At 45.0% G+C, this 24,291-nt stretch overlaps 1 protein-coding gene across 1 annotated transcript in view; it reads right to left on the reverse strand.

Annotated features, from left to right (window-relative positions):
• The window catches only part of NUP188 (nucleoporin 188), a 47,662-nt gene continuing 23,371 nt past the window's right edge, over nt 1-24,291 (reverse strand). Inside the window, exons 24-44 of the mRNA XM_035113024.3 lie at nt 23,904-24,037; nt 23,295-23,401; nt 21,795-22,001; nt 20,354-20,523; nt 20,109-20,178; nt 19,568-19,635; nt 18,507-18,702; nt 18,091-18,165; nt 16,452-16,537; nt 15,385-15,530; nt 14,590-14,771; nt 13,754-13,954; nt 12,550-12,642; nt 10,816-10,974; nt 9,487-9,624; nt 7,501-7,575; nt 6,102-6,311; nt 4,391-4,522; nt 3,565-3,638; nt 3,079-3,208; nt 1-2,573 (exon numbers count right to left, since the gene is read on the reverse strand). Coding sequence (XP_034968915.2) covers nt 2,403-2,573; nt 3,079-3,208; nt 3,565-3,638; nt 4,391-4,522; nt 6,102-6,311; nt 7,501-7,575; nt 9,487-9,624; nt 10,816-10,974; nt 12,550-12,642; nt 13,754-13,954; nt 14,590-14,771; nt 15,385-15,530; nt 16,452-16,537; nt 18,091-18,165; nt 18,507-18,702; nt 19,568-19,635; nt 20,109-20,178; nt 20,354-20,523; nt 21,795-22,001; nt 23,295-23,401; nt 23,904-24,037 — 2,824 coding nt within the window. The 3' untranslated portion in view covers nt 1-2,402. The remainder of the gene's footprint in view (nt 2,574-3,078; nt 3,209-3,564; nt 3,639-4,390; nt 4,523-6,101; nt 6,312-7,500; nt 7,576-9,486; nt 9,625-10,815; nt 10,975-12,549; nt 12,643-13,753; nt 13,955-14,589; nt 14,772-15,384; nt 15,531-16,451; nt 16,538-18,090; nt 18,166-18,506; nt 18,703-19,567; nt 19,636-20,108; nt 20,179-20,353; nt 20,524-21,794; nt 22,002-23,294; nt 23,402-23,903; nt 24,038-24,291) is intronic.

The following is a 24,291-nucleotide window of genomic DNA, read 5'->3' on the forward strand; positions in this document are numbered from 1 at the left end:
TCCAAGTGAATAGTCCTTTATTGAAATACAAATGCATATAGGGACAGCCTCAAAAATAAGGCTGCTACTGCCAAAAAACACATCCAAAGCAATGTTTCATACACACTTCCAGATTACACAAGTGATTTCAATTCACCAAAAAATCACAACACTCTTTGCAGTTGCAACCTAGTGTCATCATCCTGAACCAATCAAAATAGTTTTGCTTCTCAGATCAGACCTCACTGTATCATGTGATAACATATACTGTAATCATTTTTCAGCGTTTTTCTTTATTAAGATTTTGCGGGTTTCCCTATTCATTAAATGTCTCCCAATATCCTCTTTCATCTATCTACAAAACATTTCAAGATTGAGCACAACTGCCATACCTGGCTGATTTTCTTTTCATGCATTCAGCGGTCACCACAGATTCTAAGTGTTTCTTGTTTTCAGTGTTCTGGAACGAACATTCGCTATATACTGTACCTGAAAGCAACTCGTTCTGTACTGTAAAATGTAGGCACAGCCCCTTTTCAGTTTAGCCATAGGCTCAAAAGAAAATGGAATCATCAAAACATGAGGTTTTTCTCCATCACAAATTCATAGAGGTGAGGGCTATTGAAAGCTACTAACCACGATGGCGGGTGGCGCTGTGGTCTAAACCACTGAGCCTAGGGCTTGCCGATCGGAAGGTCGCCGCTTCGAATCCCCGCAATGGGGTGAGCTCCCGTTGCTCAGTCCCAGCTCCTGCCAACCTAGCAGTTTGAAAGCACATCAAAGTGCAAGTAGATAAATAGGTACCACTCTGGTGGGAAGGTAAACGGCGTTTCCAATGCGCTGCTCTGGTTCGCCAGAAGCAGCTTAGTCATGCTGGCCACATGACCTGGAAGCTGTACACCGGCTCCCTCGGCCAATAAAGTGAAATGAGTGCCGCAACCCTAGAGTCGTCCGCGACTGGACCTAACGGCCAGGGGTCCCTTTATCTTTTTAACCATGACAGCTGAGCTCTGCCTCCATTATTAGAGGCAGTAAATGCTTTTGAATATCAGTTGCTGGGAGCCAGAAGAGGGAAGACTGCTTTTGTGCTCAAACTGTATTAGTGGGTTTCTCGTTGGGGCATCTGGCTGACCACTGAGGACAGGATGTGGGACTGAATGGGCCACCTGTTGGCCTGATCCAGCAGGACTCTTCTTATGTTCTTAAGTCTTAAGTCCGCTGGACTAAATAAAGCCTCTGTTTTCACTTGGGGCTGGTAGAAGGAAAACAAATGTCTCCTGACCACCCTTATTTAAAAAAAATATACAGCCCCCTCCTTCACTATAATCTGCCCAGTGCATAAGTGGGGTGTTCCTTAAATGTTATACAGCATGCAGTCAAGGGCTTGCTTCACACAAAATACTGAGCTACAAACCCAGCACAAAGTAACCATGGTTTGTTGTTACTACTCAAGCCACAGATCCGTGCCAGATACCCACCAAGTCCCAGGGTTATGAGGAAAGTCAGCTGGAAAATGGAAGCATATCTCAGAGTTATATGTGAATATGGCCACTGCAAAACCCTGCAGAAACCAGAGCTACCTACTCTACTCATTTGTCATGCAAATTTAATGCATCAGCTCGCTCCCAGCTGTGACATTTAAGGATGCAGGGTATGAAGTGCTCTGTAGCAGGCTTAACCCCACACTGCTTGATGAATCTTCTGTTTTTACTATGAATTACTTTGCCCTGCAGGGTTGAAATAATAATAATAATAATAATAATAATAATAATAATAATAATAACCAGCAGCCTGACACCAAGTGGACTCGAGAAATTTAGAATTTCACAACCACTTAGAAATACACTTTTTAATCAGTATAAACAGGAAATAGGCGGTACAAAAATGTGAGATAACAAAGCAGTGGAATTCTAACTTCAATATTCATACTGGTACAGGAGGAGAAGGTGGTCACCTTTAAAAACATCTTGTCTTTGCTTTCTGACTAGTCCAGTAAGTTTAAAAAAAAAGCACTTGAAAGATGATCTCTAGGCAAAAATCAATCATTTGGCCTGTGCATCACCAGAGAAGAGGCAACATTTAATTAATGTCCAATCCAGGGTAGCGGTGGGGGGGGGGAGAGATTCCAAGCCACCTTTTTCTCTCCATCCGCTTTTCTTCCCCAAGTTGTAGAAGCGCTATGAAAAGGAATCAGTTCAACAATACTTATAAAGTCACATCAGGTTTACCTGACACACAAGGCTCGTTTTGTATGAACGAGGCACTGTTTGCAGACCACTCCACATCCTCTAGATGTTGTGCTCTTCTGGTGAAGGCATCTCAGTTTCCTTTGCCTGGCTGAGGCAAGGCAGATGGGGGGGGGGCTACATCCAAAAGCTGATGGAAATGAACTCACAGGGGATTTCAAAATGGCACACGGGGTCTTATCTCTGCATGTGCCTAACAAAGGCCTGGACGAGCTGGAAGAGCGGCTCCTGCCCCTCGGGGCCTAGCTTTGAGGAAGACTTCCCTTGTGAAGAGGGGAGAATATTCACAGAAGCAGAACTGGGGCCACCCCGGCGGAAATAACGGGACAAGCTGGAAAGAAGCGTGCTCTGGAAATAAGAGATAGGGAGAGTTAGAGTCCTTCCTTCAGACTTTATTTCAATCCAGGACACAACCCTACCTTCTACTTTCTTCTACTATTTCAAAGACTGACATTTACCTGGAGATCAGTTGGGACAGGTGTACAGGGTTGTAGAACTTACGTTTTATGCAAAGTAAAATTGAAATGGGTAAACTGGACTAATGTATTAGCCATTAATTTAAGCAGATCTACTCTAGCACGGGAGGCAACCCACATGGAATTTCAAAGATGTGCATTAATTCACTCTATGCATGGACATTAACAACCGCAGACATTGACACATTGGTAGTGTTTTGGCTTTTTACATAATCATACAAAACAAACCACAAGAGTCATCTAGTCCAACCCCCTGCAATGCAGGAGTCACAGATAAAGAATCCCCAACAGCTGGCCATTCAAACCTCTGTTCAAACATATCCAATGTTATTTAATTGTAACTCTTGGGGTATAATACAAGCATCTAAACTACTTACCAGCTCAGAGCTGAGCTCCTGTTTCATCCGCTGCTTGTCTCGTGGGTGGACTGCTGGATCCTTCAGGTACCGGAGAGCCTGAGAGATGAGCAGGTAGAAACAGTTTTCCATTGTAAACATCAGAAGAGACCTGGAGGAGGAGGGAAGAGGTAGTGTCAAGCCAGCTGACAAATAAAAGACCAGATGGAACTCAGTGGTAAGCCTGGAAGCTAGAGGTACCGTTTCAACCCTAGGTAAACCTGAGCACAGATTCAACACTCGGGTAGGGCAAGGGACATTTTCACTGACTGGGCCTGTCCAACAACAGCTGCAAAAGTAGGTATCTCCTCTCGTGTCCCACTGGTTAACTGACAATTGCAAAAAGTTAAAACATGAACCTAGGATCTACAGAGCAAATCAAGCTTAAAGTGTACGGTATTGCTGGGAGGGAGGAGAGCCACCCTGTTTCCTGTTCCATAGGGCAGTAAAAGGAACTTAGGTACTTACTTGAGGGTCTTGTTCCCCTCCTGCTGGGTGGCCAGCCCTGCAGCCATAGTGAAAGGCTCCTTCATCTTATCCAGCTTTGGGGAGAAGGGAAAAGCTGTGTTATATTCAAAAGCTAGACATTCAGCCAGGCCCAGTGTATTCTGCAACCCCATGCAAGCACAGAATTCAGCACTGAATGCAGAATTCAGCTTTCATTTTTTTAGAGCAATTTTTAGGGAGCCTCTTCCCAATAAAGGAAATGTAGCTTTGATTCCTTTCCACCCTGAGGAAGGAACAGCACACAATGTATAGACAAAATTGCTGATCGGACAGTGAATGGAGGAGCAACTCCGGAAAATCCCTGCTGCCACAAAGCAAGGGACTGTCCCCAAGGAAGGGATAATTTTGCTCTGATTTGCCTGGGCAGAGCCATGTGTCTCAGGATAGCCTCCCGGGGAAGGGATGTAGCTTAAGAGATTGCTTTGCATGTGCGAGGTCCCAAGTTCAATCCCCACCAGCCACCTCAAAACATCCACTGAGACATCCCTTGACCACAATCTCTCACCTCTCACTATTGGTCTCTGTGACGCAATGGGTCAGTGCATCTGGCTGTTAACCAGAAGGATGGTGGTTTGATCCCACCCAGGGACAGCTGTGGGCAGGATTTCTGCACTGCAGGGGATTGGACTAGATGCCCCCTTAGGGGTCTCTTCCAACTCTACAATTCTATGATTCACACACAACTTTTTTAAACTCCTAGGACATCCTAGGACATCCTAAACTCAAGCACATCCCGTCCCAGTTCCCTTTTAGAAAAAAAACAGCTGTGCGCTCCCCTGATCCTTACTTCTCCCAGCATGTTCAGGGCCACATTGACTGTGGCCAGGAGGGTCCCAAAGGAGGGGGGCACTTCAGAATCAAAAGCTGGAGTGGTGAAGCTCAGCATGAAAAGGATGTCGTACTCGGCGAGGTCCAGTGACTACAACAGAAGAAGCAGGGTCAAAACCAAATGGAAGTCAAAATCAGTCTTTTATTGAGGCTGTATAGCAGGTGTGATTGAACCTCTGTCCCTCCGGGTGTGGCTGAACTACAACTCCCACCATCTCAGGCATTGCTTGCTGAGGCTGACGGAAGTTTTAGTTCAGCAACAGTCAGAGGACTGCAAGCCAGATGCAAAGACCAGCTAAATCTAGATTTCACCAATACCATCAGGAGTCACTTGATCTATCTATTTATTGATCATTTTATATCCAGACCTTTCTCCCAAAGAAGCCCAGGTTAGTAAATATGTCAATAATAACAAAATGAAAATGAAACTTTTAAAAGCAGTTTTTAAAATTTCAGAAAAACAAACTATCACCTACTCTCACAGCTAATAATTCCAGGTTATAATAATTTCATGGCCACCTAATGTCTGGTAAAGGTAAAGGTAAAGAGAACCCTGACCATTAGGTCCAGTCGTGACCGGCTCTGGGGTTGCGGCGCTCATCTCGCGTTATTGGCCGAGGTCGCCGCTTCTGGCGAACAGAGCAGCGCACGGAAATGCCATTTACCTTCCCGCTGTAGCGGTACCTATTTATCTACTTGCACTTTGAGGTGCTTTCAAACTGCTAGGTTGGCAGGAGCTGGGACCGAGCAACGGGAGCTCACCCCATTGCAGGGATTCGAACCGCCAATCTTCTGATCGGCGAGCCCTAGGCTCAGTGGTTTAACCCACAGCGCCACCCGCATCTGGTAAATCCCCCCTAATAGTTAATACAGAGGTAGAGAGACACACCTCCCTAGGGAGGGCATTCCACACACAGGGAACCACTCTCAAGAAGGCCCTGTCACAGCTCAAAGCCAACTGGACAACCTCCAGTGGCAGCACCACCAAAAGGGACCCAATTGTAGGCCATGAGATGGTTGATAATGAAGGTGCACTTCAAGCCACTTGGGTCCCAAGCCATTATGCAGAAACTAGAGGGAAACATTCATTGGTCACATCTGAAGTCTCACTTATGACAGAGGCTTAGTTCTCACCCATGGGCATGTATTTGGATTTATAAGTGAGTGCCACACACACACACCCTAATCACTTCTCCTCTCCCCTTCCCCTTATTAGCAACCCCCACCCCAGAGAGAAATAAAGAACATCTAGACCAGGCATCCCCAAACTGCGGCCCTCCAGATGTTTTAGCCTACCACTCCCATGATCCCTAGGTAACAGGACCAGTGGTCGGGGAAGAAGGGAATTGTAGTCCAAAACATCTGGAGGGCAGAAGTTTGGGGATGCCTGATCTAGACACACATTTCATTTTCCCAACAAATCTGGGTCTAAGTGGCACTTATCTGCAATTGTGGCACCATAGAGCTTGAAAGAGGAAATTGGACAGAGTGTCGCTCTTCCAATTTCCTCCTTCAGCTTTACACACTTTTCAAGGGATATAAAAGGTAATCATTGCCAGCACCAAGAGGGCAGGGAATGGGCGCACTTCCTGGGTGCTAGGGGAGGTCCATGCCAGGGGCACCACCGCAGAATTCTGGACTCTTCCCCTTGAGAGCCTGGCTTATTATACCTGATCAAGAAGGATTTGGCAGACATCCGGAGTGAAGTGGCGCAGGGCAGCGAGGGACTTGCTGAGGATTTTAAGGAGGCTGTACTGCACAGCACGCAGAGCCTTCTGCTCAGCAGCCTCTGTCTCCGGACTGGGAGGTTTGGCAGAGGTCTGTGGGGGGCGCTGGACATGAGGCAGGATGGCAGACGGGAGGGGCTCTCCATTCTTGGTCTGAAAAGAAGTCCAAGCAAGTGAAGGGAGGGACATGGGACAAGAGCGCAGACTACATATACATACACATACACAGGCGCGCGCACACACGCACACACCAGGAAAACTATCACCACTACTGGGGAGGCTTTTCCAAAAGGAACTTTTGCTTTGCTCATATTCAGGTCTATCTGGCAGCTAGTTGGAATCCTGGTATGTGTACTTGCCCCCCTTTGAATTACTAGCCCCTCACACAAAGTATGAAAAGAACTGGAAGCACTGAAATTTCACTCATTTACTTCCATTTCATAAAATTTGTATATTGTTCGATTGTAAAAGGGGGGGAGCACACCTCAATGCAGTTTACAAAAAAAGAATGAAATTATGGGCTTTTTTAAAAAGTTGAAAAACTACTATTTAAAGCTGTCTTTCACAATCTGGTGCACTCCAGGCTTTTTGCACCACACTTCCCATAATCCCTGGCTATTGACTATGCTTGCTGGGGTTTATGGGAGTTGTAGTCTTGGGGCGGGGGGGGGGGAGTTTTTTCTTCTTTTTTAATAAGGTTATTGAAGCTTTATCATAATCCAATAAGATAAAAGAAACTAATCTAAATTAAAGCTTTCAACCCTAGTCTCACACAAAAAGTGGTGGACCCTTCCAGCTCACACCTGAGATATTTCCATTCGCCTCCCACCCTGGGAGATCTTCCCTTCTCTGCCTCTCACACAGGGTCCAACTATGATTCTATGACATCCACTAGCAAGGCAGGTGGTCATGGTTTATGGGAAATGACCTCAGGGGCTAAATGAGGCAGCCTGCTGGGCCGTTTTTGCCCCTGGACCAAAGGTTTCCTATTCCTGGAACTTATCTTCCACTTTCTGTAAAATTACTGCCCGCCCAACACACACACATCAGTAACAATACAGTGGTACCTTGGGTTACAAACACTTTGGATTACAGACTCTGCAGTTTCAGGTTAAGAACGGGCCTCTGGAACAAATTAAGTTTGTAATCAGAGGTACCACTGTAGTAATAGGCAGTCATGGAACAACAATGGTTGCCCACATGTGGTCATTCAAGAGCAATTCAAATTATTTCCAGGTCCAGATCAGAACATTGGCCTCTTGTTCAATCCTGGGAGTCTCCACTTGCTGTCTGAAGCGGCACAGGCCAAGCCTAGTGAGAACCAGCCACCTCGGCCCCTTACCTGTATGTAGTGTTGCAGCATTTTCCGACTGTGCAGAAGTGAAGTGCAGGCCTGGCACAGGTAACACAGGTTCACCTGAAATGTTCAAGAAAATGTCTCTTATAACAAATCTCCTGATAAATGGAAAATAAAGCCAGTGTCCCATCAGGAGGATAGAGGATGGACCACCTCAAAGAGCCCAAGTTCAAATTTCAGCCTGCTATCTTGAAGGAGTCACCTCTTAACCTCTATTTTTCATCTGGATGTAGAATATCTTCCCTTGCCAAAGCAGACCAAATTAGAAGGGGGAAGACCACCTAAACTCCTGGGTGTAAACAGCCTTTAACCAGGATAGAAAATGGAGCAGAAACCCTTGTGCAGGGAAAGAGCAGGAAAGGCAGGATTAAACACCCTTCCATACCAATGATACTTCAACCGATTCAGGACCAAGGTAGGAAAAGTATAATGCTTTTTTATTTATCTCCCCCCCCCCCACAATAAGCAGAGGACAAGGCCTTCTATCCAACCATGACTTGAATGGTGTGGGCTTGGTGTGATGCAACACAAAATGGGACTTCATTCTCAGTAAGCTATTAACAACCTTGGCCCTTTTGCCAGGAAAGGCTAAAAACCTCAGAAGCCAACAATCTGGGTTAAGACTGAACCACCAACATTTCTTCCTCAGAAAGTTCACCCTCCACCCCAACAGGTCTTCCCTACAGAGGACCACTGTCCATGGGCTAAAGCATTAGCAGGACCACCTGCCCCCTTAGCTGGCTCCATGATGACTGGAGAAGAGCCCCTAAAACAGGGAGATAAGGAGACCTCACAGAACTGCTATTTGATGGAGCTCTGTGAGATCCTCTTTTATGCATCCTGGATGATGCCAACTCTTTCCCTTACAGGCTTCCTATGAATAGGAGCTCTCCTTTCTGTGTTTACTATGACGGAGGGAGTTCTTTACCTCTTTGTAAATGCAAGTGTACCAATGAGAGGGGGGGACCCCAATCTGACAAAGGAAGTAGTACTGCTCACCCCACCTGCAGAATGGGTGTGTGAATGGGGAGCTCCTGACTCAAAGTGCTAGGCACAATCAGAGGAGGGGCCATTGGAGTTTTACCAGACCCCTCCTCGGCGAGCATCTTGTCCGGAGGTGGCTGAATCTGCAGGCAATGCCATAACAGTCATGGCACACTGACTGTGCATTGCTGAAGACAGCACTCATGACACTCGGGGAAAGCAAGATGGATTGTTTGTGGTGTCTGGGGACTTCCAAAAGAGCATGAGCTCTTTTGCTCGCAAAATCCCCAACCAAACCACTATGGGAAGCAAAAAGATACTATCCTCTGACAGGAGACTCCACCATGACAAGAGTGTCATGAGACCCAAGCCCCTTTACAGGACAGAGAAAGAGGGGTGTCACTAAGCGCCCACCTCTTGGGACGTTGTAGAATGTACACTACAAAAATATCCCTCCTGCTCAGGAACGTTCATCACCAAAATTACTGTAAAGGCAGCAAACTTTACTATAAACACAGACAGAGAACAGATCCCTCCTTTTCTACAGAGGTTTGCTAGGAGCGATCACGGTGCATTGCAGAGAGCTAAATACTACTAAATATCACCAAAAGAGAACAATAAAATGCACTTCATGGTGAAGGGGGCTGGCAATTTAACAACAACAACTTAAAAGTGAATTCTGCCCATCCTCTAAAACCTCCTCTTTACTATCTGGGCCCAATAGCCATTTCCTAGTAGGGCTCTCTCATTAAGAGAAATCAATTTGGCTTTAGGCTTCGGTTTCATGCTTAAGGGTAATGAATTTTGCTCTGATCAACAATAGGTGTGAAGGTGACATGGGGTAAGGGTGACATTTGAAGATTCATACTGCTTTAAGCACAAGGACAAAGTTCTGCAAAAGTGTTTAATCATGTGTAAACACAGTAAAGCCAATATGCAAGCAGAATTTAATAGGACAGGGACATGCAGACAACTAGTTCTCCCTACCTGCACGTCTCTTAGAAGCTGGGGCAGGTGGAAGTGCCACTCCTTCAGGAAGTTAGAGAGCTGAAGAATGAACCCAACCGTATGATCTGCTTCTTCAAGGCAGGCCAAATTCTGTACAGTCCGGACTGCAGTCAGGCACTGGAAAAGGGGGTGGGGGGGACAAGACCTTAAAGAGCAGAAATTTCCTCTTTTTCTCTCTGTCTTTCAGTGCACTCTGATAATCAGTGTGCCATGGCTACAAGAATACTGAAGCATCCCTACCATCTCTCATCAATCTACCAAGACATCCTGGCCATCTCCCACCCCACTTTCTTTCTGAAAAGGGAAAAGCTGGCCAAGATGTCTGTTCTGCATGTCAGTGTGGCAGCACCTAATAACAGACCGGGACCTTCTCTATTGTCATTTTGGCACCTGCTAAAGATGCCCATCTTTCAACAAGACTTCTAGGTGGAGATTTTTATTGAAGTTGGTATGTGAATTGCATCTGAATTGATCTTTCAAATGCTGAAAGAAAGAAAAATCAAATGCTGTTGTGATTTTAAACTCTTGGTGTGTATCATACACTCACACAATTTTTATATATGCAGCTTTAAAAATCTATTTCATATATTGTTTTAAATATGTTCTTATTACAATATACTGTAAGTAGCTTCACGATGGACCATGGGAAGCCATCATCAAAAATGAAATGATGATGACTTCTGGTGTAGGATGATGCTGTGAGACAAGGCTCTCAGCTCTTTCCTGATAAAAATGCTTTCAAACTTCTGAATTATCAGACTGTGTTGACAAATACTTTGATTATCAGCTGAAGAAAAGTTCTCATTACATATTACTTTGCTTTTAATGACCTGTTGCGATGACAACTAGGTCTAAACGATCAACGCTGGACTTAATTCTAACTGCGCCACTATCTGCTGAGCCAGGGGAAATGGCAGAGGAGGATCCTCATACTAATTTGTTGAAAGAGACAAGTCTTAAAGCCGATTCAACAAGATCTGGCAGAGCGTAAAAATGACTTAAAACAGATGATGTAAATGGGTGTTATTTAATTTTATGTGCTAAAATAGCAAAGACTTTAATAGCCATGCTTAATGTTTATGGACCTAATTCAGATTCCCCCCACTATGATTTACAAATGTTTCTGACGCCTTAATGAGTGTATTTATGATGAAGTGGTGATAGGAGATTTTAATGAAATATTGGATTCTAAGCTTGATAGAAATATACCTGTATGGGAAAAAAAACCCACCAATCATTAGTGAGGGAAACAATTAAGACACATATGGAAGAGTTGAACTTAATGACAAACACACTTTCCCAACAAACCTGAAGGATCCTCTCTTGATGGACGCCCACAAAGTCCAAAGCTTCAGTCAGGAAGTTGTACCGCAACGTCTTCAGAAGGCGCTCCATCAAGGAGATGGAAAGGCGATAGACTCCTGGCCAGGAAGGGGCATCCAGAGATTTCCGCAATGATGCCGGCACCTGCATCACACAAGGACCACACCACTCAAATACAGTCATACCTCGGTTTAAGTACGCCTCGGTTTGAGTATTTTCAGTTTAAGTACTCCATGGACCTGTCTGGAACGGATTAATCCACTTTCCATTACTTTCAATGGGAAAGTTCGCTTCAGGTTAAGTATGCTGCAGGTTAAGTACAGACTTCCGGAACCAATTGTGTTTGTAAACCAAGGTACCACTGTAGACAAATCATTGCTATACAGATGTCTCTGAGAATGTGCCAGTTGCTTTCTGATAGAATTGGGTTTCTCCAGGGATGTCAACATGGATAGATCCTGTTTACAGCTGGATATTCCGCCTCCCCCCTCCCAACTTCTCTCCTCTATCCTTATGGTAAAATTTAGATTGAAAGCTCCTCAGGTCAGAGACCAGTGCTCTTATACTAAAAAATGCTCAAGCCCATGTATCTCAGTCTGATCACTGAGATCATCCAGAGGAGTGCTGTTAGTTGTCTCTCATGTTACAGAGGCCTAACTGGCCTCCACTAGGCATTTATTGTGGTCAGTCCCCTGCTGCAGAATGCTCTTCCAGGGTAGATTCAGCGGGCACCTTGCTTCTGACTTACAGGTGTCTCTTGAAAGCCCTTTTTATGAAGGCAAGCCTATACAAATGCTTGCATTTTCTGATCAGCCAGTCATTTTAATAGTGACAATATGATTTATTATACTTCTCAAGTTGTTCGTTACCAGAATGTCTCCAAGCAACATACAACACATTTAAAAACAATATAAAAACATTATGCCACATAAAACTGCAAATAACCCCCTAACAACCAAAGGAAGCTTTGACAGAACAAAGCAACATCTTATAAGTCTATCAAAAGCCCGGGGGGGTGGGGAGATAAGTCTTAATGTGTCATCAAAAAGATGTCAGTGAAGGAGCCAGGAGGGTCTTATTGGAAAGAGACAGGGAGCCACAATGGAAGAGGCCTTTTCCCTTGTCACCACCCTCTAAACCTCCCTGACAACCCCCACCTCCCTTTTATACTTTACTATATATGCTGCTGTACACCACACTATATTATGTAAATTGGTGGTATGTATGGGTTAAACCACAGAGCCTAGGGCATGCTGATCAGAAGGTCAACGGTTCGAATCCCTGCGATGGGATGAACTCCCGTTGCTCGGTCCCAGCTCCTGCCAACCTAGCAGTTCGAAAGCACGTCAAAGTGCAAGTAGATAAATAGGTAAGACTCCAAGCGGAAAGGTAAACGGCATTTCCGTGCGCTGCTCTGGTTCGCCAGAAGTGGCTTTGTCATGCTGGCTTCATGACCTGGAAGCCAATAATGCGAGATGAGCGCGGCAACCCCAGAGTCAGCCATGACTGGACCTAATGGACAGTGGTCCCTTTAGCTTTACCTATATTAAAAACACCTTTATAAAGTGCCACATGCACCAATGGAGTTACATAAGTAACGGCAGCAGATAATTACAGTGATATACTTAAAGTAAACCCTTGCTTCACCATGGCAGCAAAGCAAAGTTCTGACAAAGTGGGTCACCCACAATGGAAAAGGAAGGAGGAGAAGTCACTCACCTGACCAGCTCCATCACTGCTCAAATGGTACACACTCAAAAGAGGCAAGCAAATGCTCTGCATGACACCAGCTCCAGCCACAGCTGCTGCCCCCTGCAAGAGAACATAAGAAGAGCCTTGCTGGATGAGGCCAAAGGGGGGGGGTCATCTAGTCCAGCATCCTGTTCTCACAGTGGCATCCTGTTCTCACAGGACCCAAGCACAATAGCATTTCCCACCTAACATGGCAGATTCCAGCAACTGGTGATCAGAAGTACTGCTGCCTCCAATTGTGAAGGCAAGGCATAGGCATCGTGGCTAGTAGCCATTGATTGCGCTCCCCTTCTCCATGAATTTGTATTCTTGAGAAGTGGTATCGCCAGCCTCTCTCTCCAGGTGGTGGAGCTAAACTGAAGCCACCACAGATCTCTCTCTGACAAGACCCTGAGATTTCTTCTGGTGTTTACAATGGAAAACATTCTACCTGCTCATCTTTCAGGCCCTCCAGTATCAGTATCCAACAGCCCACCCACAAGACAAGCAGAGGATGAAACAATGAGCTCAGCTCTGAGCTGGTATGCAGCTTAGGGGGTTGTAATGAAAATTAAGTATCTGGAGAAGTTTGAACAGCGGTTGAATGGCTAGTGTCAGGGGTTCTTTAGCTGTGACTCCTGCACTGCAGAGGGTTTTACCCTTGGGGTTACTTCCTACAACAGTATGTCTGTATATTTCTTTCACTCTGGCAAGCCCACCTGATACAAATCCCCACTGTGCCAATCTTCCCTGAAATCTAACCATGTGATTGTGTTACATGCACATTCTCCTCCACATGTCATTTGAGACCTACCTTTGCCACTTTGAGTCATTCTTCCCAGTACTTTAAACTATGCAACGTGTTTGCTGATTCAGAGAATCCTCAGAATCTCCATGCTTAGAGGCAGCATGCCACTGAATATTAGATGCTGGGGGCGAACGGCAAAACCAGACCAACACCTTCCGCAGCAGCAGGAGTGACAGAACCTGTTGCTTGGGCCACAACTCCCATCACCTCATAACTATTAGTTATGATGGTGCCCAGCAACAGCTGGGGGGCACATGTTCCCCACCTGTGCCCCAGGGATCATACAGCCACAAGCATTTGGGGGAAAGGGGGCTCAGCCATATAGCTGAATACTAGCTAGCTAAAACTGTGTGGAAGGAACATAAAGCTTTTGCCTCTTCTCACCTGCTGGGTCCTGGCCAAGGTCAAAAGCAGGTGCAACGAGGCTTCTGTGAAGTGCAGGTTCTGCTTCACTCTTAAGCTTATCTCCAGGGTGGTGAAGAGAGTTGGGAGCAGTGGGATCTTCCGGGTAACTTGCAGCCAACAATCCCCATCCTCATCCACTTCACAAAGCTCCTTCGCCAGGTGAAGCCCCAGCACACACACCTGCTGGGAGGAGGCAGAGCAGGGAGCGAAGAACACATGGGCACCCAGGTGGGGAAGGAAGGATACTGACTGTTAGAAAACAAGCCACTTAGGATAACTGCTACTACCGTAGCAAACAGTTGTTTTTAAGTTTGTGATTGTTTTATATGTTGTTTTAATCATATACATATTAGTGCACCTCATATATACATACTGTACATCATATACAAATTAATGCAGTGTATAAATACTTTTATGAAAAATATATTTTTAAAAAGGATTTACGTCTTTTACACATCAGTGTGGCATGCAGTGGTTAGCATCAGGCTAGACCTGGAAGACCAAGGGTTGAATCCAACCAAGTTTTAATCATAGTAGACCCATTCTGCCATGAAATTATGTATTCAGCTTGGCTCCAAGCAACTTTGGTTTAAATCACTGTCTTCTTGCTATGCAGGACAGCTGAATCAAGTGGTCCACTCCGAATGAAGGCAGGAAATGAACTGAGGCCTCAAGGGAGAGAGGATTAACAACTTTATTTGAAGTTTCAGGATTTCCTGCCTTCGAGCAAAAAGGGGCAGCTAAGCCCCACTTGGAGATGCCATCCCCTATCAGTCTTTCCCCAAGACTAATAAAAGATATTAGAAGCCACTTGCCCCATCTCGCTGGTCTTTCTGCTTATGCCGGGAGGCATCGTCTGTCTCCATGCTGTCTTTGTCATCTGTTGAGTCCCCAGAAGTCAGGCAATGCCGAGTCTGGTCAAAAAGGGCAATGGATTCCTCCTGGAGTGTTTCACACACGCTCAACACCAGCTGGGAATACTCAGGAATCTCACTCACTATAACACACATGCACACAGGAATTTGATATGGAGCACAAGGAAAAACATATAGAGCAGCCTAATGTTGGACAAAAACCTTACTTTGAGGTGGGAAATCACTCCCAGGGGATGAATGTGGCCCTCAGGATTCTCCCTAGACCATACCCCCTCACCAGCTCTGCTCTATTCCTTCCTCAAATGCATGTGCCTAGCTGGAATCTGCCCCTCAACTGTGATAATGTATTGGGCTGGCACTGCGTCCAAAGCTACAGTCCCATGGTTTGTTCCCAAACCACTTCAGGAATGCTTGGGTTCAGGAACCACATTCTTTCCCATGCAAACACTGGAACCGTCAAAGGGCACCAGATTTTCTACCTGCCTTGCCCTACATCCCTACTTGGGACCCTTACAAGGAGGAACTGCTGCCTAAATAAGTTGTATGGCATGTGAATTTTGCATCTGTGTATTGTTCTGTGCGATTTGCCGAGGGGGTGGGAAGGTGGGCTCTTTGGGGAGATAAGCGGCATATAAACAAACAACAACATAACACAACACAAGCAACTCTGCTCAAGGCATTACGCTAAGCAGCAAGAGTGATGCCCGCGTAAGTTGTCCATATAAAGCTCCCCACCATTCATCTGCTTCATTTGCAGGACTGTGATGAGAGCAGAGAACACTTTGGCCTTTGTCTTTTCCATCATCTGCTGGTCTGCCTGCAGCACTCCATCCAGAATCTTCGTCAAGGAATTGACGATTTTATCCACAGAGCCCAACTCGCTGACAACAGGGATTGGGGGGGGGGAGGGGCGCGAAATGGAAGAAAAGCTATTAAGATGCATAAAATTATACACATGTCAGCCTGTCGTCTGCTCTGCATGATTCACAACCTCACTGGGTGAGTTTGTTTTAGAAGAGAGCAACAATCCTCAGCATAGAGCACCCAGCACTTGCCTGCTCTTAATCATCTGCCAGCAGCAGACCACGGAGAGCAGGGTAAAACCACTTCGCTTTCCAGTGTCCCCCATCAACGAACAATTCTGCATTAAACAGTGGTTCACTATAGTTCACACCTGCTTTTTGTGTTGGCCATCTTCAAAACTGGGTTAGGACTTTTAGAGACCATAAAGCACAGGAAAAAAGTTTATGGTGCCCCTTAACTGAGAGCAAAGTCCCCTGAATAAAATAGGGTTGAGTAGACAGGGTTGGGATTGCTTATTACATTTCCACTCCCTTCAGAGATTTTAAGAATTATTTGATTGAATGAAATAATAATAAAAATAATAAATATACTGCTTGACTGCAGTAAAACCTCTAAGCAGTTTACAAGAAATACTAAATGATCAATAAAAAAAATACCAAATAGGAAAGTAAAAACGTAAAATTATTTTAAAATAGTAGTAGAAAACCCGAAATTAAAGCACACCTGGATAGGCTTGTTTTAAATAGAGGCTGAAAAGAGTACAGGGAATGTGCCTTCCTGGGGTCAATAGGGAGTTCAAAAGTGTAGGTACTGCCACACTAAAAGTCGAACTCTTACAATTATGGATCAATTTCTTAACAGTAACTCTCCAGAGTACCAGCAAGGAGTCCTTCTTAACCCACCACCTGGATATGCTTGGAACTGAACCTAGGACCTCCTGAATGAGAAGAAGGTGTTCTGCCACTAAGCTACTGCATCCTTTCCCCCAAGAGACCTACCTCTTCCACTGTCTCAGCAGGATTAAGAGGAGGGTGCACAGCATGGACCCCAGCTGTAGACAACACACCGAGGTGGGAACCAGCAACTGCAGAAATATTTATTTATTCTGAGTAACAAGATTTTAACATCACCTCCCTAAACAACATTTCCAAAGGAGAAAGCAACATGAATAGACAACCATCAAGCCCCAAAACCACAAAATAAAAATGTGATACAAGTCAATAAACCGACAGCACAGGGGGAGGGGGGAAGGAAAAAAAGCATGTTTGATTCTATTTCCAAAAACAGAAAGGGAAATGTTTTAAGTTGCTTCAGGGCAGAGGGAAAGCCAGGTGGACATCTCAAAGGAGCGTGATCCAAGATCCAGACTGCTACATAAATGGTCCTACGTTTTGTGGGCACCTTTAAGTTGGCAGGACAACTGTTCTTGCATCCTGCAATGCTCACCAGGACAAACTTTTCTCATTGATCATGCTCTAGTGAAATGAAGAAACACAGGCTACAGACACACCATAAATTTGAAGTGTGTTTCATCCACATGGCTCCCTCTGTGAAAGAACCCTGGGAACTATAGTTTTCCCTTCACAGATACAGAATATTGTTTTTATACATTCTTCTTCACTTAAAGCAGCTGAACAAACTCTATGACTTCAAGCTGTAGAAGACCAAGGATGCTATTCAACTATTACTCAGAGTAGACCTGTTAAAAGGATCATGTTCATTAACTGAAATAGGCCTACTCCAAGTAAGATCTAGTTCAATGGCACCCTTAGAACCCATCACTGCCTGCCAATCTGCTACCAAGGATCATGTTTAACATGTTAATACTAACATGTAAGTGCCTGCTGTTGTTGTTGTTTAGTTGTTTAGTCGTGTCCGACTCTTCGTGACCCCATGGACCAGAGCACGCCAGGCACTCCTGTCTTGCACTGCCTCCCACAGCTTGGTCAAACTCATGTTCGTAGCTTCGAGAACACTGTCCAACCATCTTGTCATCTGTCGTCCCCTTCTCCTTGTGCCCTCAATCTTTCCCAACATTAGGGTCTTTTCTAGGGAGTCTTCTCTTCTCATGAGGTGGCCAAAGTATTGGAGCCTCAGCTTCACGATCTGTCCTTCCAGTGAGCACTCAGGGCTGATTTCCTTCAGAATGGATAGGTTTGATCTTCTTGCAGTCCATGGGACTCTCAAGAGTCTCCTCCAGCACCATAATTCAAAAGCATCAATTCTTTGGCAATCAGCCTTCTTTATGGTCCAGCTCTCACTTCCATACATCACTACTGTGCCTGTACAACTTACTTTATCCCTTATACACCTAGCAGATTGCTGCAGTCTGCGAGAGTTTCTCCTACAAGTTCTAAAGATCTGAGAAGCCCACTCTGCAGTAACTCATAGTGTGACACTTTTCCACTTTGCAAAACCAACTGGAGGCATTTTTTCTGTTTCCACTTGCTTTCCTAGCTGTATAAATGGGTCTTCACCACAAGTGCCCATTTGTTAGTGCTTTAGTCTTGTTTTAAAATGCATTTGCTGCTTTGGTGGTTTTAACTGTTTTATCTTATGCATAAATCGCCTTGAGACAGTGGTTCAGAAGGCAATTAATAAATTGATAATAAACACAACGATGATAACAACACTCACCAAAGCCTCAGTCCCACTCAGGACCTCCAGGAACAGCTGCTGGACTTCGGAGTCAGTCAAGTGCATGATGTCGGCCTGAGAGGATCAAAGCCCATCATTAAAAATTTGCAACAGAATCATTCCCCGCCCCCATTTCTTCTCCGCAAACAACAACATCAAAAAAGTCCCTTTATGTGCAAGATGCATGTTTGTTGAGCAATCAGCAGCTGCAGTACCAGAGAACTGTAAAATCTGAGATTACTAGAGCAGAATCTGATGCAACTTCCTTCTTTCTCTCAAGTAATAGTTGTTGTTGTTTTTTTTACAAATCTGTTAACTGGCCCAACTAACCTATGTGGGATGCAATGTGATTCAGTCCTACCTCCCCTCTATACTGTAACATTTTATGGACAGGCAAAGAGACAAAACCTCCTTACGTGGCTAGAAGAAACAATCAGCATCATCCGCCATGCGGAGATCAGCATCTGATACTCTGACATAGAGGTGCAGCCGCTGTCCTTCGTCTCTGCCATGTGGAACGCCAGGGACTGCACATAGCCTGACCAGTAAGCAAAGCGCTTCTCCGTGGAAAACTTTTTCAGTGTGTCTTTCAGCGATTGGTCCAAAGAACCCCTGGGGGCAAATGAGAAATTGAGAGCTGTGATTCTTGGGCAAATGAGAAATTGAGAGCTGTGATTCTTGCTCCTGGTTATTCTTGGTTTTGCAGAAAAGTAGAAGTGTGTCCCCTCCTGCTAAAGCAGCTTTGACCTCAAATGTTTTGGACTACAATTCCCATTAGCCCCAACATCATAGAGCCGAGCTGGATGGGGCTGAAGGGAGATGCAATCCAAAACAATTCGACAGCACCAGGCTGGAATAGGTCACCTCGATGAATTCGCATCAAAGCTACAGCAGATATATCAGATAACGAAAAGCAAGGTATACAAAAATAAACATGTGCCATTCTACAAGAAGCTGTAAGTAAGGGATGGGGAACCTATGGCCCATGGGCCAAACACAGCTCACCAGGCTGTTCCTTTGGTGGAGCAAGGATTTCTCCCAACTGCCCATCCTCTGATGGGTGGTCAGAGCAAGCCTTGTTCAAGGAGAGGAGCAGTTTCCATTCAATTTCTTTGCAAGCCTCCCTGCCTTGTTCCTTTCAACCTTGAATTTTGGTGGAAAGGAGGAGCACAGAGTGCGTTGCAAAGCACAGGACTGGCAACGCCACTTGGGAACACTGCGCCAAAAAGTCAACTGTGCTGGCAGTAACATGCTCTACAACAGATTGTGCCATCTATTGTGCAACAAACGCTTTACAACTCTCTTGCACAACATTCTGCTGATGCAAAATGTTTTTCACCAGTGGAATAAGTATGCACCACTAAGTGATTTCAACTTAGTGCTGCACTGGATACAACCCATAATTTCCTATTACATCTGTACTGAGCTGGCAGAGGCAGGTCGCCGGCTTTTAGGAAATGCTCTGAATGATACTTACTTGACTACATAGTAGATCTCCAGACAAATGATTTTCATGATCAAGGCACAGGTGTCCAAGATGCTGAGCTACAGAGAGGGAAAGGGAGTTATGTGGAATGTATGCATGCATGTTTTATGTATCATATGTATTTTATTATGCTGTTATTAACTTTGCTTGCTTGCTAAAATCTGTTTGCTTGTTCTTTTTCTTCATTTCTATATTCTGTATTTGGTTGACCAATAAATTTTGATTTGTTTTGCTTTGATTTGAGACCTATCAGGCTGATGGCTCATACAGAAACAAAAGGACAGAAACAAATTTACCTAGGAGTATTTCATGTCTTCTGTCCCATCAAGGACACTGATGGGGTGGATAACGTAAACAGGGGATGTTGGAACTTGGAAATCTATCAAATTTTACTTTACTCTTTTAAAAATGTTATCTATCCTGCATATCTTACCTAGAGGGAACAGCAATTAAAGGCTGTAACTCCCAAAATATGGTAGCAGGAAACATCCAGGTACACAAACTAGTGCTACTTACTATGGAAGCAACTCACCTCAGACGTTTCGGAGGGCGGAGGAAGGGTTCCAAAGAGTGGGTTAGTTAAATTTCCCCAAAACTTTGGCCTAAAAAAATTGCAGAAAAAAAGACAAAATCAGGCATTGTTCACATTTTTTTGCCTACTTCAAAACATTCCCAAGGATAGAAGGATAGCTGTGTTTGTGTTTGTGATTAAAGTGCTCTACTTTGTGCCCGCTCCCAGACGGGTTGCAACATGAGACTAGAAAATGTATCACTTACTTGGTGCGGAGGACTAACATAGCACTATCCCGGCGGTCCTGCCAGAGGGCATGAAGGAAGGCAATGGCAGCTCGCTGGAGAAGCGGGGGACACCAGTATCGCTCCTGCTGTTTGGTGTCTATCAGCTCCAGAACTACGTGAAGGCAGCTCCACTCTCCTAAGTTGAATTCCTATACCAGAGAAAAACAAAATGCAAAAAGAGTGGCAGTGGGAGAGGAGAAAAACTTTTGTTGTTGTTTAGTCGTTTAGTCGTGTCCGACTCTTCGTGACCCCATGGACCATAGCACGCCAGGCACTCCTGTCTTGGAAAAACTTTTAAGGACATGCTTTAGTTCACAGAAGCTACAACAGCAGGGTGGCAGGAGTGTGGTGATCTGCGTGGCGACCATAAATTGTGGTCAGGTCACTGGGAGAGAAAAGAGAATACTGAATTCTGCCCCTTCTGCAGCAGAGAGGAAATCTATAAGAGTCTGCTGTATCAGGCTATGACCCCATCTGGCCCAACATCCTCTTCTCACAGTGGCCAACCAGATGGTCATTATGGGGAACCTGCAAGATCCTCCTGTGCTTTCCAACAACTGATATTCAGAAGCATAGCTGCTTCAGAATGTGGAGGCAGAGCATAGCCATCATGGCTAGTAGCCATTGACAGCCCTATCCTCCTCTATGAATTTGTCCAACCCAAAGTCATTTAGGTTGGTGACCATTCTGTGGGAGCGAGTTCCATTGTTAACTATGTGCTGCATGAAGAACTCCAGCTTCAATGCAAGACTACACATTCTAGCATTATGAGAAAGGGAGGAAAACCTCTCTCTATCCACTTTCTCCGTCTATAAGCTTACATAATATCGCCTCTAAACTAAAAAGTCCCAAACACTGCAACCTTTCTCACCTTGTGCCTTAACCTATAAACAAACTAGTAGCCAGCAACTGTGGAAGTTTTTGTAAAGGTTTTGTGTGCAGGTGTTCTATCGAGTGCTGAGTGAAGCCAGATCTCTTTTGTGGAAAGCCTAGGATTGTGGCTGCTGTGGTGAGTGAAGAACGTCCCTTTCACAGAGAGGTTATGTCAACTGGCTTCAGGGCTGATGCTCACCTGCAACTTCTGATCTTTGAATTATCACAATACTCTTTGAATTATTGTGAGTTTGCACACTGAACTGTATGGAGGTTCTAATTTTTAATGCTCTGCTATTCTCTCGAGCTTCTTTGAACTCAATGCTGTGAATGGGAAAGCAGCATGCAAATATTAAAGCAGATCAAAATATGTGGGCTTTATCATTCAAGCAAAAGGAAGATGACTAAGGTGACGGTTCTAGGTCACAAAAATGGAAAATTATTGTGTGCTCTCTCTTGCCTTCTCTCTCTCTCTCTCTCTCTCTCTCTCTCTCTCTCTCTCTCTCTCTCTCTCTCTCTCATACACACACACAAATGCACAGTCTACCTTTGATCCATCAGTCCCATCCTTTACTTCCAGATTGAGGAACAGCTCAATGAGGCCAGGCTGCGTTTCCACAGCAACGGTGAGGAACTCGAGAATCATGACTTTGATTCGCATGTCCTCAATTCTGCTCTGCAGGCGTGTCAGGAAGGCATCACGGATGGCAGCAGCGTCATTCCCAAGGCAGGCATAGACAGACATTGGAGCAACCTGAAATAAATGAAATAAAACTCTACTAAAGTTGTCAAAATCCAATCCAATTTTTAAAAAGTATTGCAATGCTTTTCAAAAATGCTTAAAGGTAAAGGTTCCCCTAGACCAGGCATAGGCAACCTTGGCTCTCCAGATGTTTTGGAACTATAAGTCCCATGATCCCTAGCTAACAGGGCCAGTGGGCAGGGATCATGGGAGTTGTAGTTCCAAAACATCTGGAGAGCCAAGGTTGCCTATGACTGCCCTAGACCATTAGGTCCAGTCATGACCGACTCTGGGGTTGTGGCGCTCATCTTGCGCTAGGGAGCAGGCATACAGTTTCCAGGTCATGTGGCCAGCAATGCAAAGCCGCTTCTGGCGAACCAGAGCAGCACACAGAAATGCCATTTACCTTCCCACTGTAGCGATACCTATTTATTACTTGCACTTTGATGTGCTTTCAAACTGCTAGGTTGGTAGGAGCTGGGAGCAAGCAACGGGAGCTCACCCCGCTGCGGGGATTCGAACCGCCGACCTTCTGATCAGCAAGCCAATTAGCAAGCTCATTGGTTTAACCCACAGCGCCACCCGCATCCCTATTAAAAAATGCTTAGGCATTCACTATTCTTTAGCTTGTTCAAGAGAGATTGACTTTGGATGCTGTAACAGGATAGAGAGGAAGAATGTCTCAGATTTGCCAAACCCAATCCATTGAAGCTTTATAACATGTTACTAGCCACAACAGCTATGCTCAGCCACCACAGTCGGAAGCATCATTACTTCTGAATACCCATCACTGGAAACCACAGGAGGGGAGAATGTTGCTCTTGTGCTTGGTTCCTGCTTAAGGGCTTCCCATGGAGGCCTCTTGTTGGCCACTGTGAGAGCAGTGAGGGGTCACTGGCCTAATTCAGCAGGGCTCTTTCTGTGTACTAAGCAGTGGTGACCCCTTTGGGACGTTTCAGAAATCCTGGGAAGTCCTGCTTACTGTAGGGGGTGGGCATAAGAACGTAAGAGCTGATAGGTCAGGCCAACCAGATGAGAAGCTTGCAATCAGGACCTGATCACAACAGCAACATACTCCCTTCCTGTGGTTCCCAGCAACCAGTGTTCAGAAGCATTGCTGCCTCTGACACTGGAGACAGAACAATTAGTGACTACTGGTCTCCCCCAACCACACAGGTCCTATTTTTAAGGATGGGGAAATGAAGTTGCTTTAAATGACCTTGTAAGAAATGCGACTAACAAATATCATCATCATCGGAAAACCACAAAAGCCCTCTAATGGGTAGAAAACAGTAAAAGACTTACTGTGGCAAGCCGCTTCAGAAGCTGGATGGCGAGGCGTGGCAAGGCAGGGTCGTGTTTGTGGTAGATATATTTGGCCAAGATAGCAATCAGGTTGTTCCTGTGGGCACCTGGCAAGAGCAGAGTTTTTAAAAAATCACAAAGAAGATTCATGAATCTCTTAGGAAAATATTTCCTTACAAAGGAAGTGTAAGGAAAAAGCAGCTTCAGTCAAAAACCCACATCCCTTTCTCAAAATGCAAATTTTGTAAACCACACACAGGTTGTAGGTACCTATTTGAATGACACATATCAATTAATATGTTTAAATTAAGATGGATGTACTGATAGCCACTGAATTTTTTTCTTAAAAGGTGCTATTTTTAAAACAAAAATGCGAAGAAAAAATACAGTAGATTAGAAATTGTAATTGTTAAATGTTAAAAATTCAAGGGCTATAACAATTGTTAATGTAAGCTGATGAGGTGGTTTTATTTTCCTTTTTCCTCCCTCCCCCTCCCCTCACGTAAACATGTAATTAAAAGGAAACAAGAAAACTACACACAGGTTGTCTAGGCATAAAACTAGTGTGCCACATTCCTGGCTGCAGAACATATAAAAGGAGGTACCCACCGTGCTGCGTAAGGGAATGTTCCAGAGGAGACACCACATTGGACGGCGGCTTCAACCGGATGACGTTATTGGTGACAGAGAACGCCAGTTTCACTGTCTGGATGAGCAGCTGGCCCTGGCCATGAGACTCATCACTGCATTGTCAGCGAGAATTGCATTAGAACCCATCATTTCCACAGCACTTTTTCAGAGCACTCTGGTCACATTAATAACCGCTGCCCCCACACTCCTTTTAGGGTTGTAAGATCACAGTGCAAGTAGACACACACAACTGGCAGAGTTCCCATCAGGGCCTTTGTTCAAGACCTACACCACCCCATGCATCCCTTGTGTTCCTGGTGCCTAACTAAGGTTGTAGAGTCTGCTAGATCAGACCTATGGTCTATCT

This window comes from Zootoca vivipara, chromosome Z2, assembly GCF_965207765.1.
Source record: "Zootoca vivipara chromosome Z2, rZooViv2.hap1.1, whole genome shotgun sequence".
Taxonomy (NCBI): domain Eukaryota; kingdom Metazoa; phylum Chordata; class Lepidosauria; order Squamata; family Lacertidae; genus Zootoca; species Zootoca vivipara.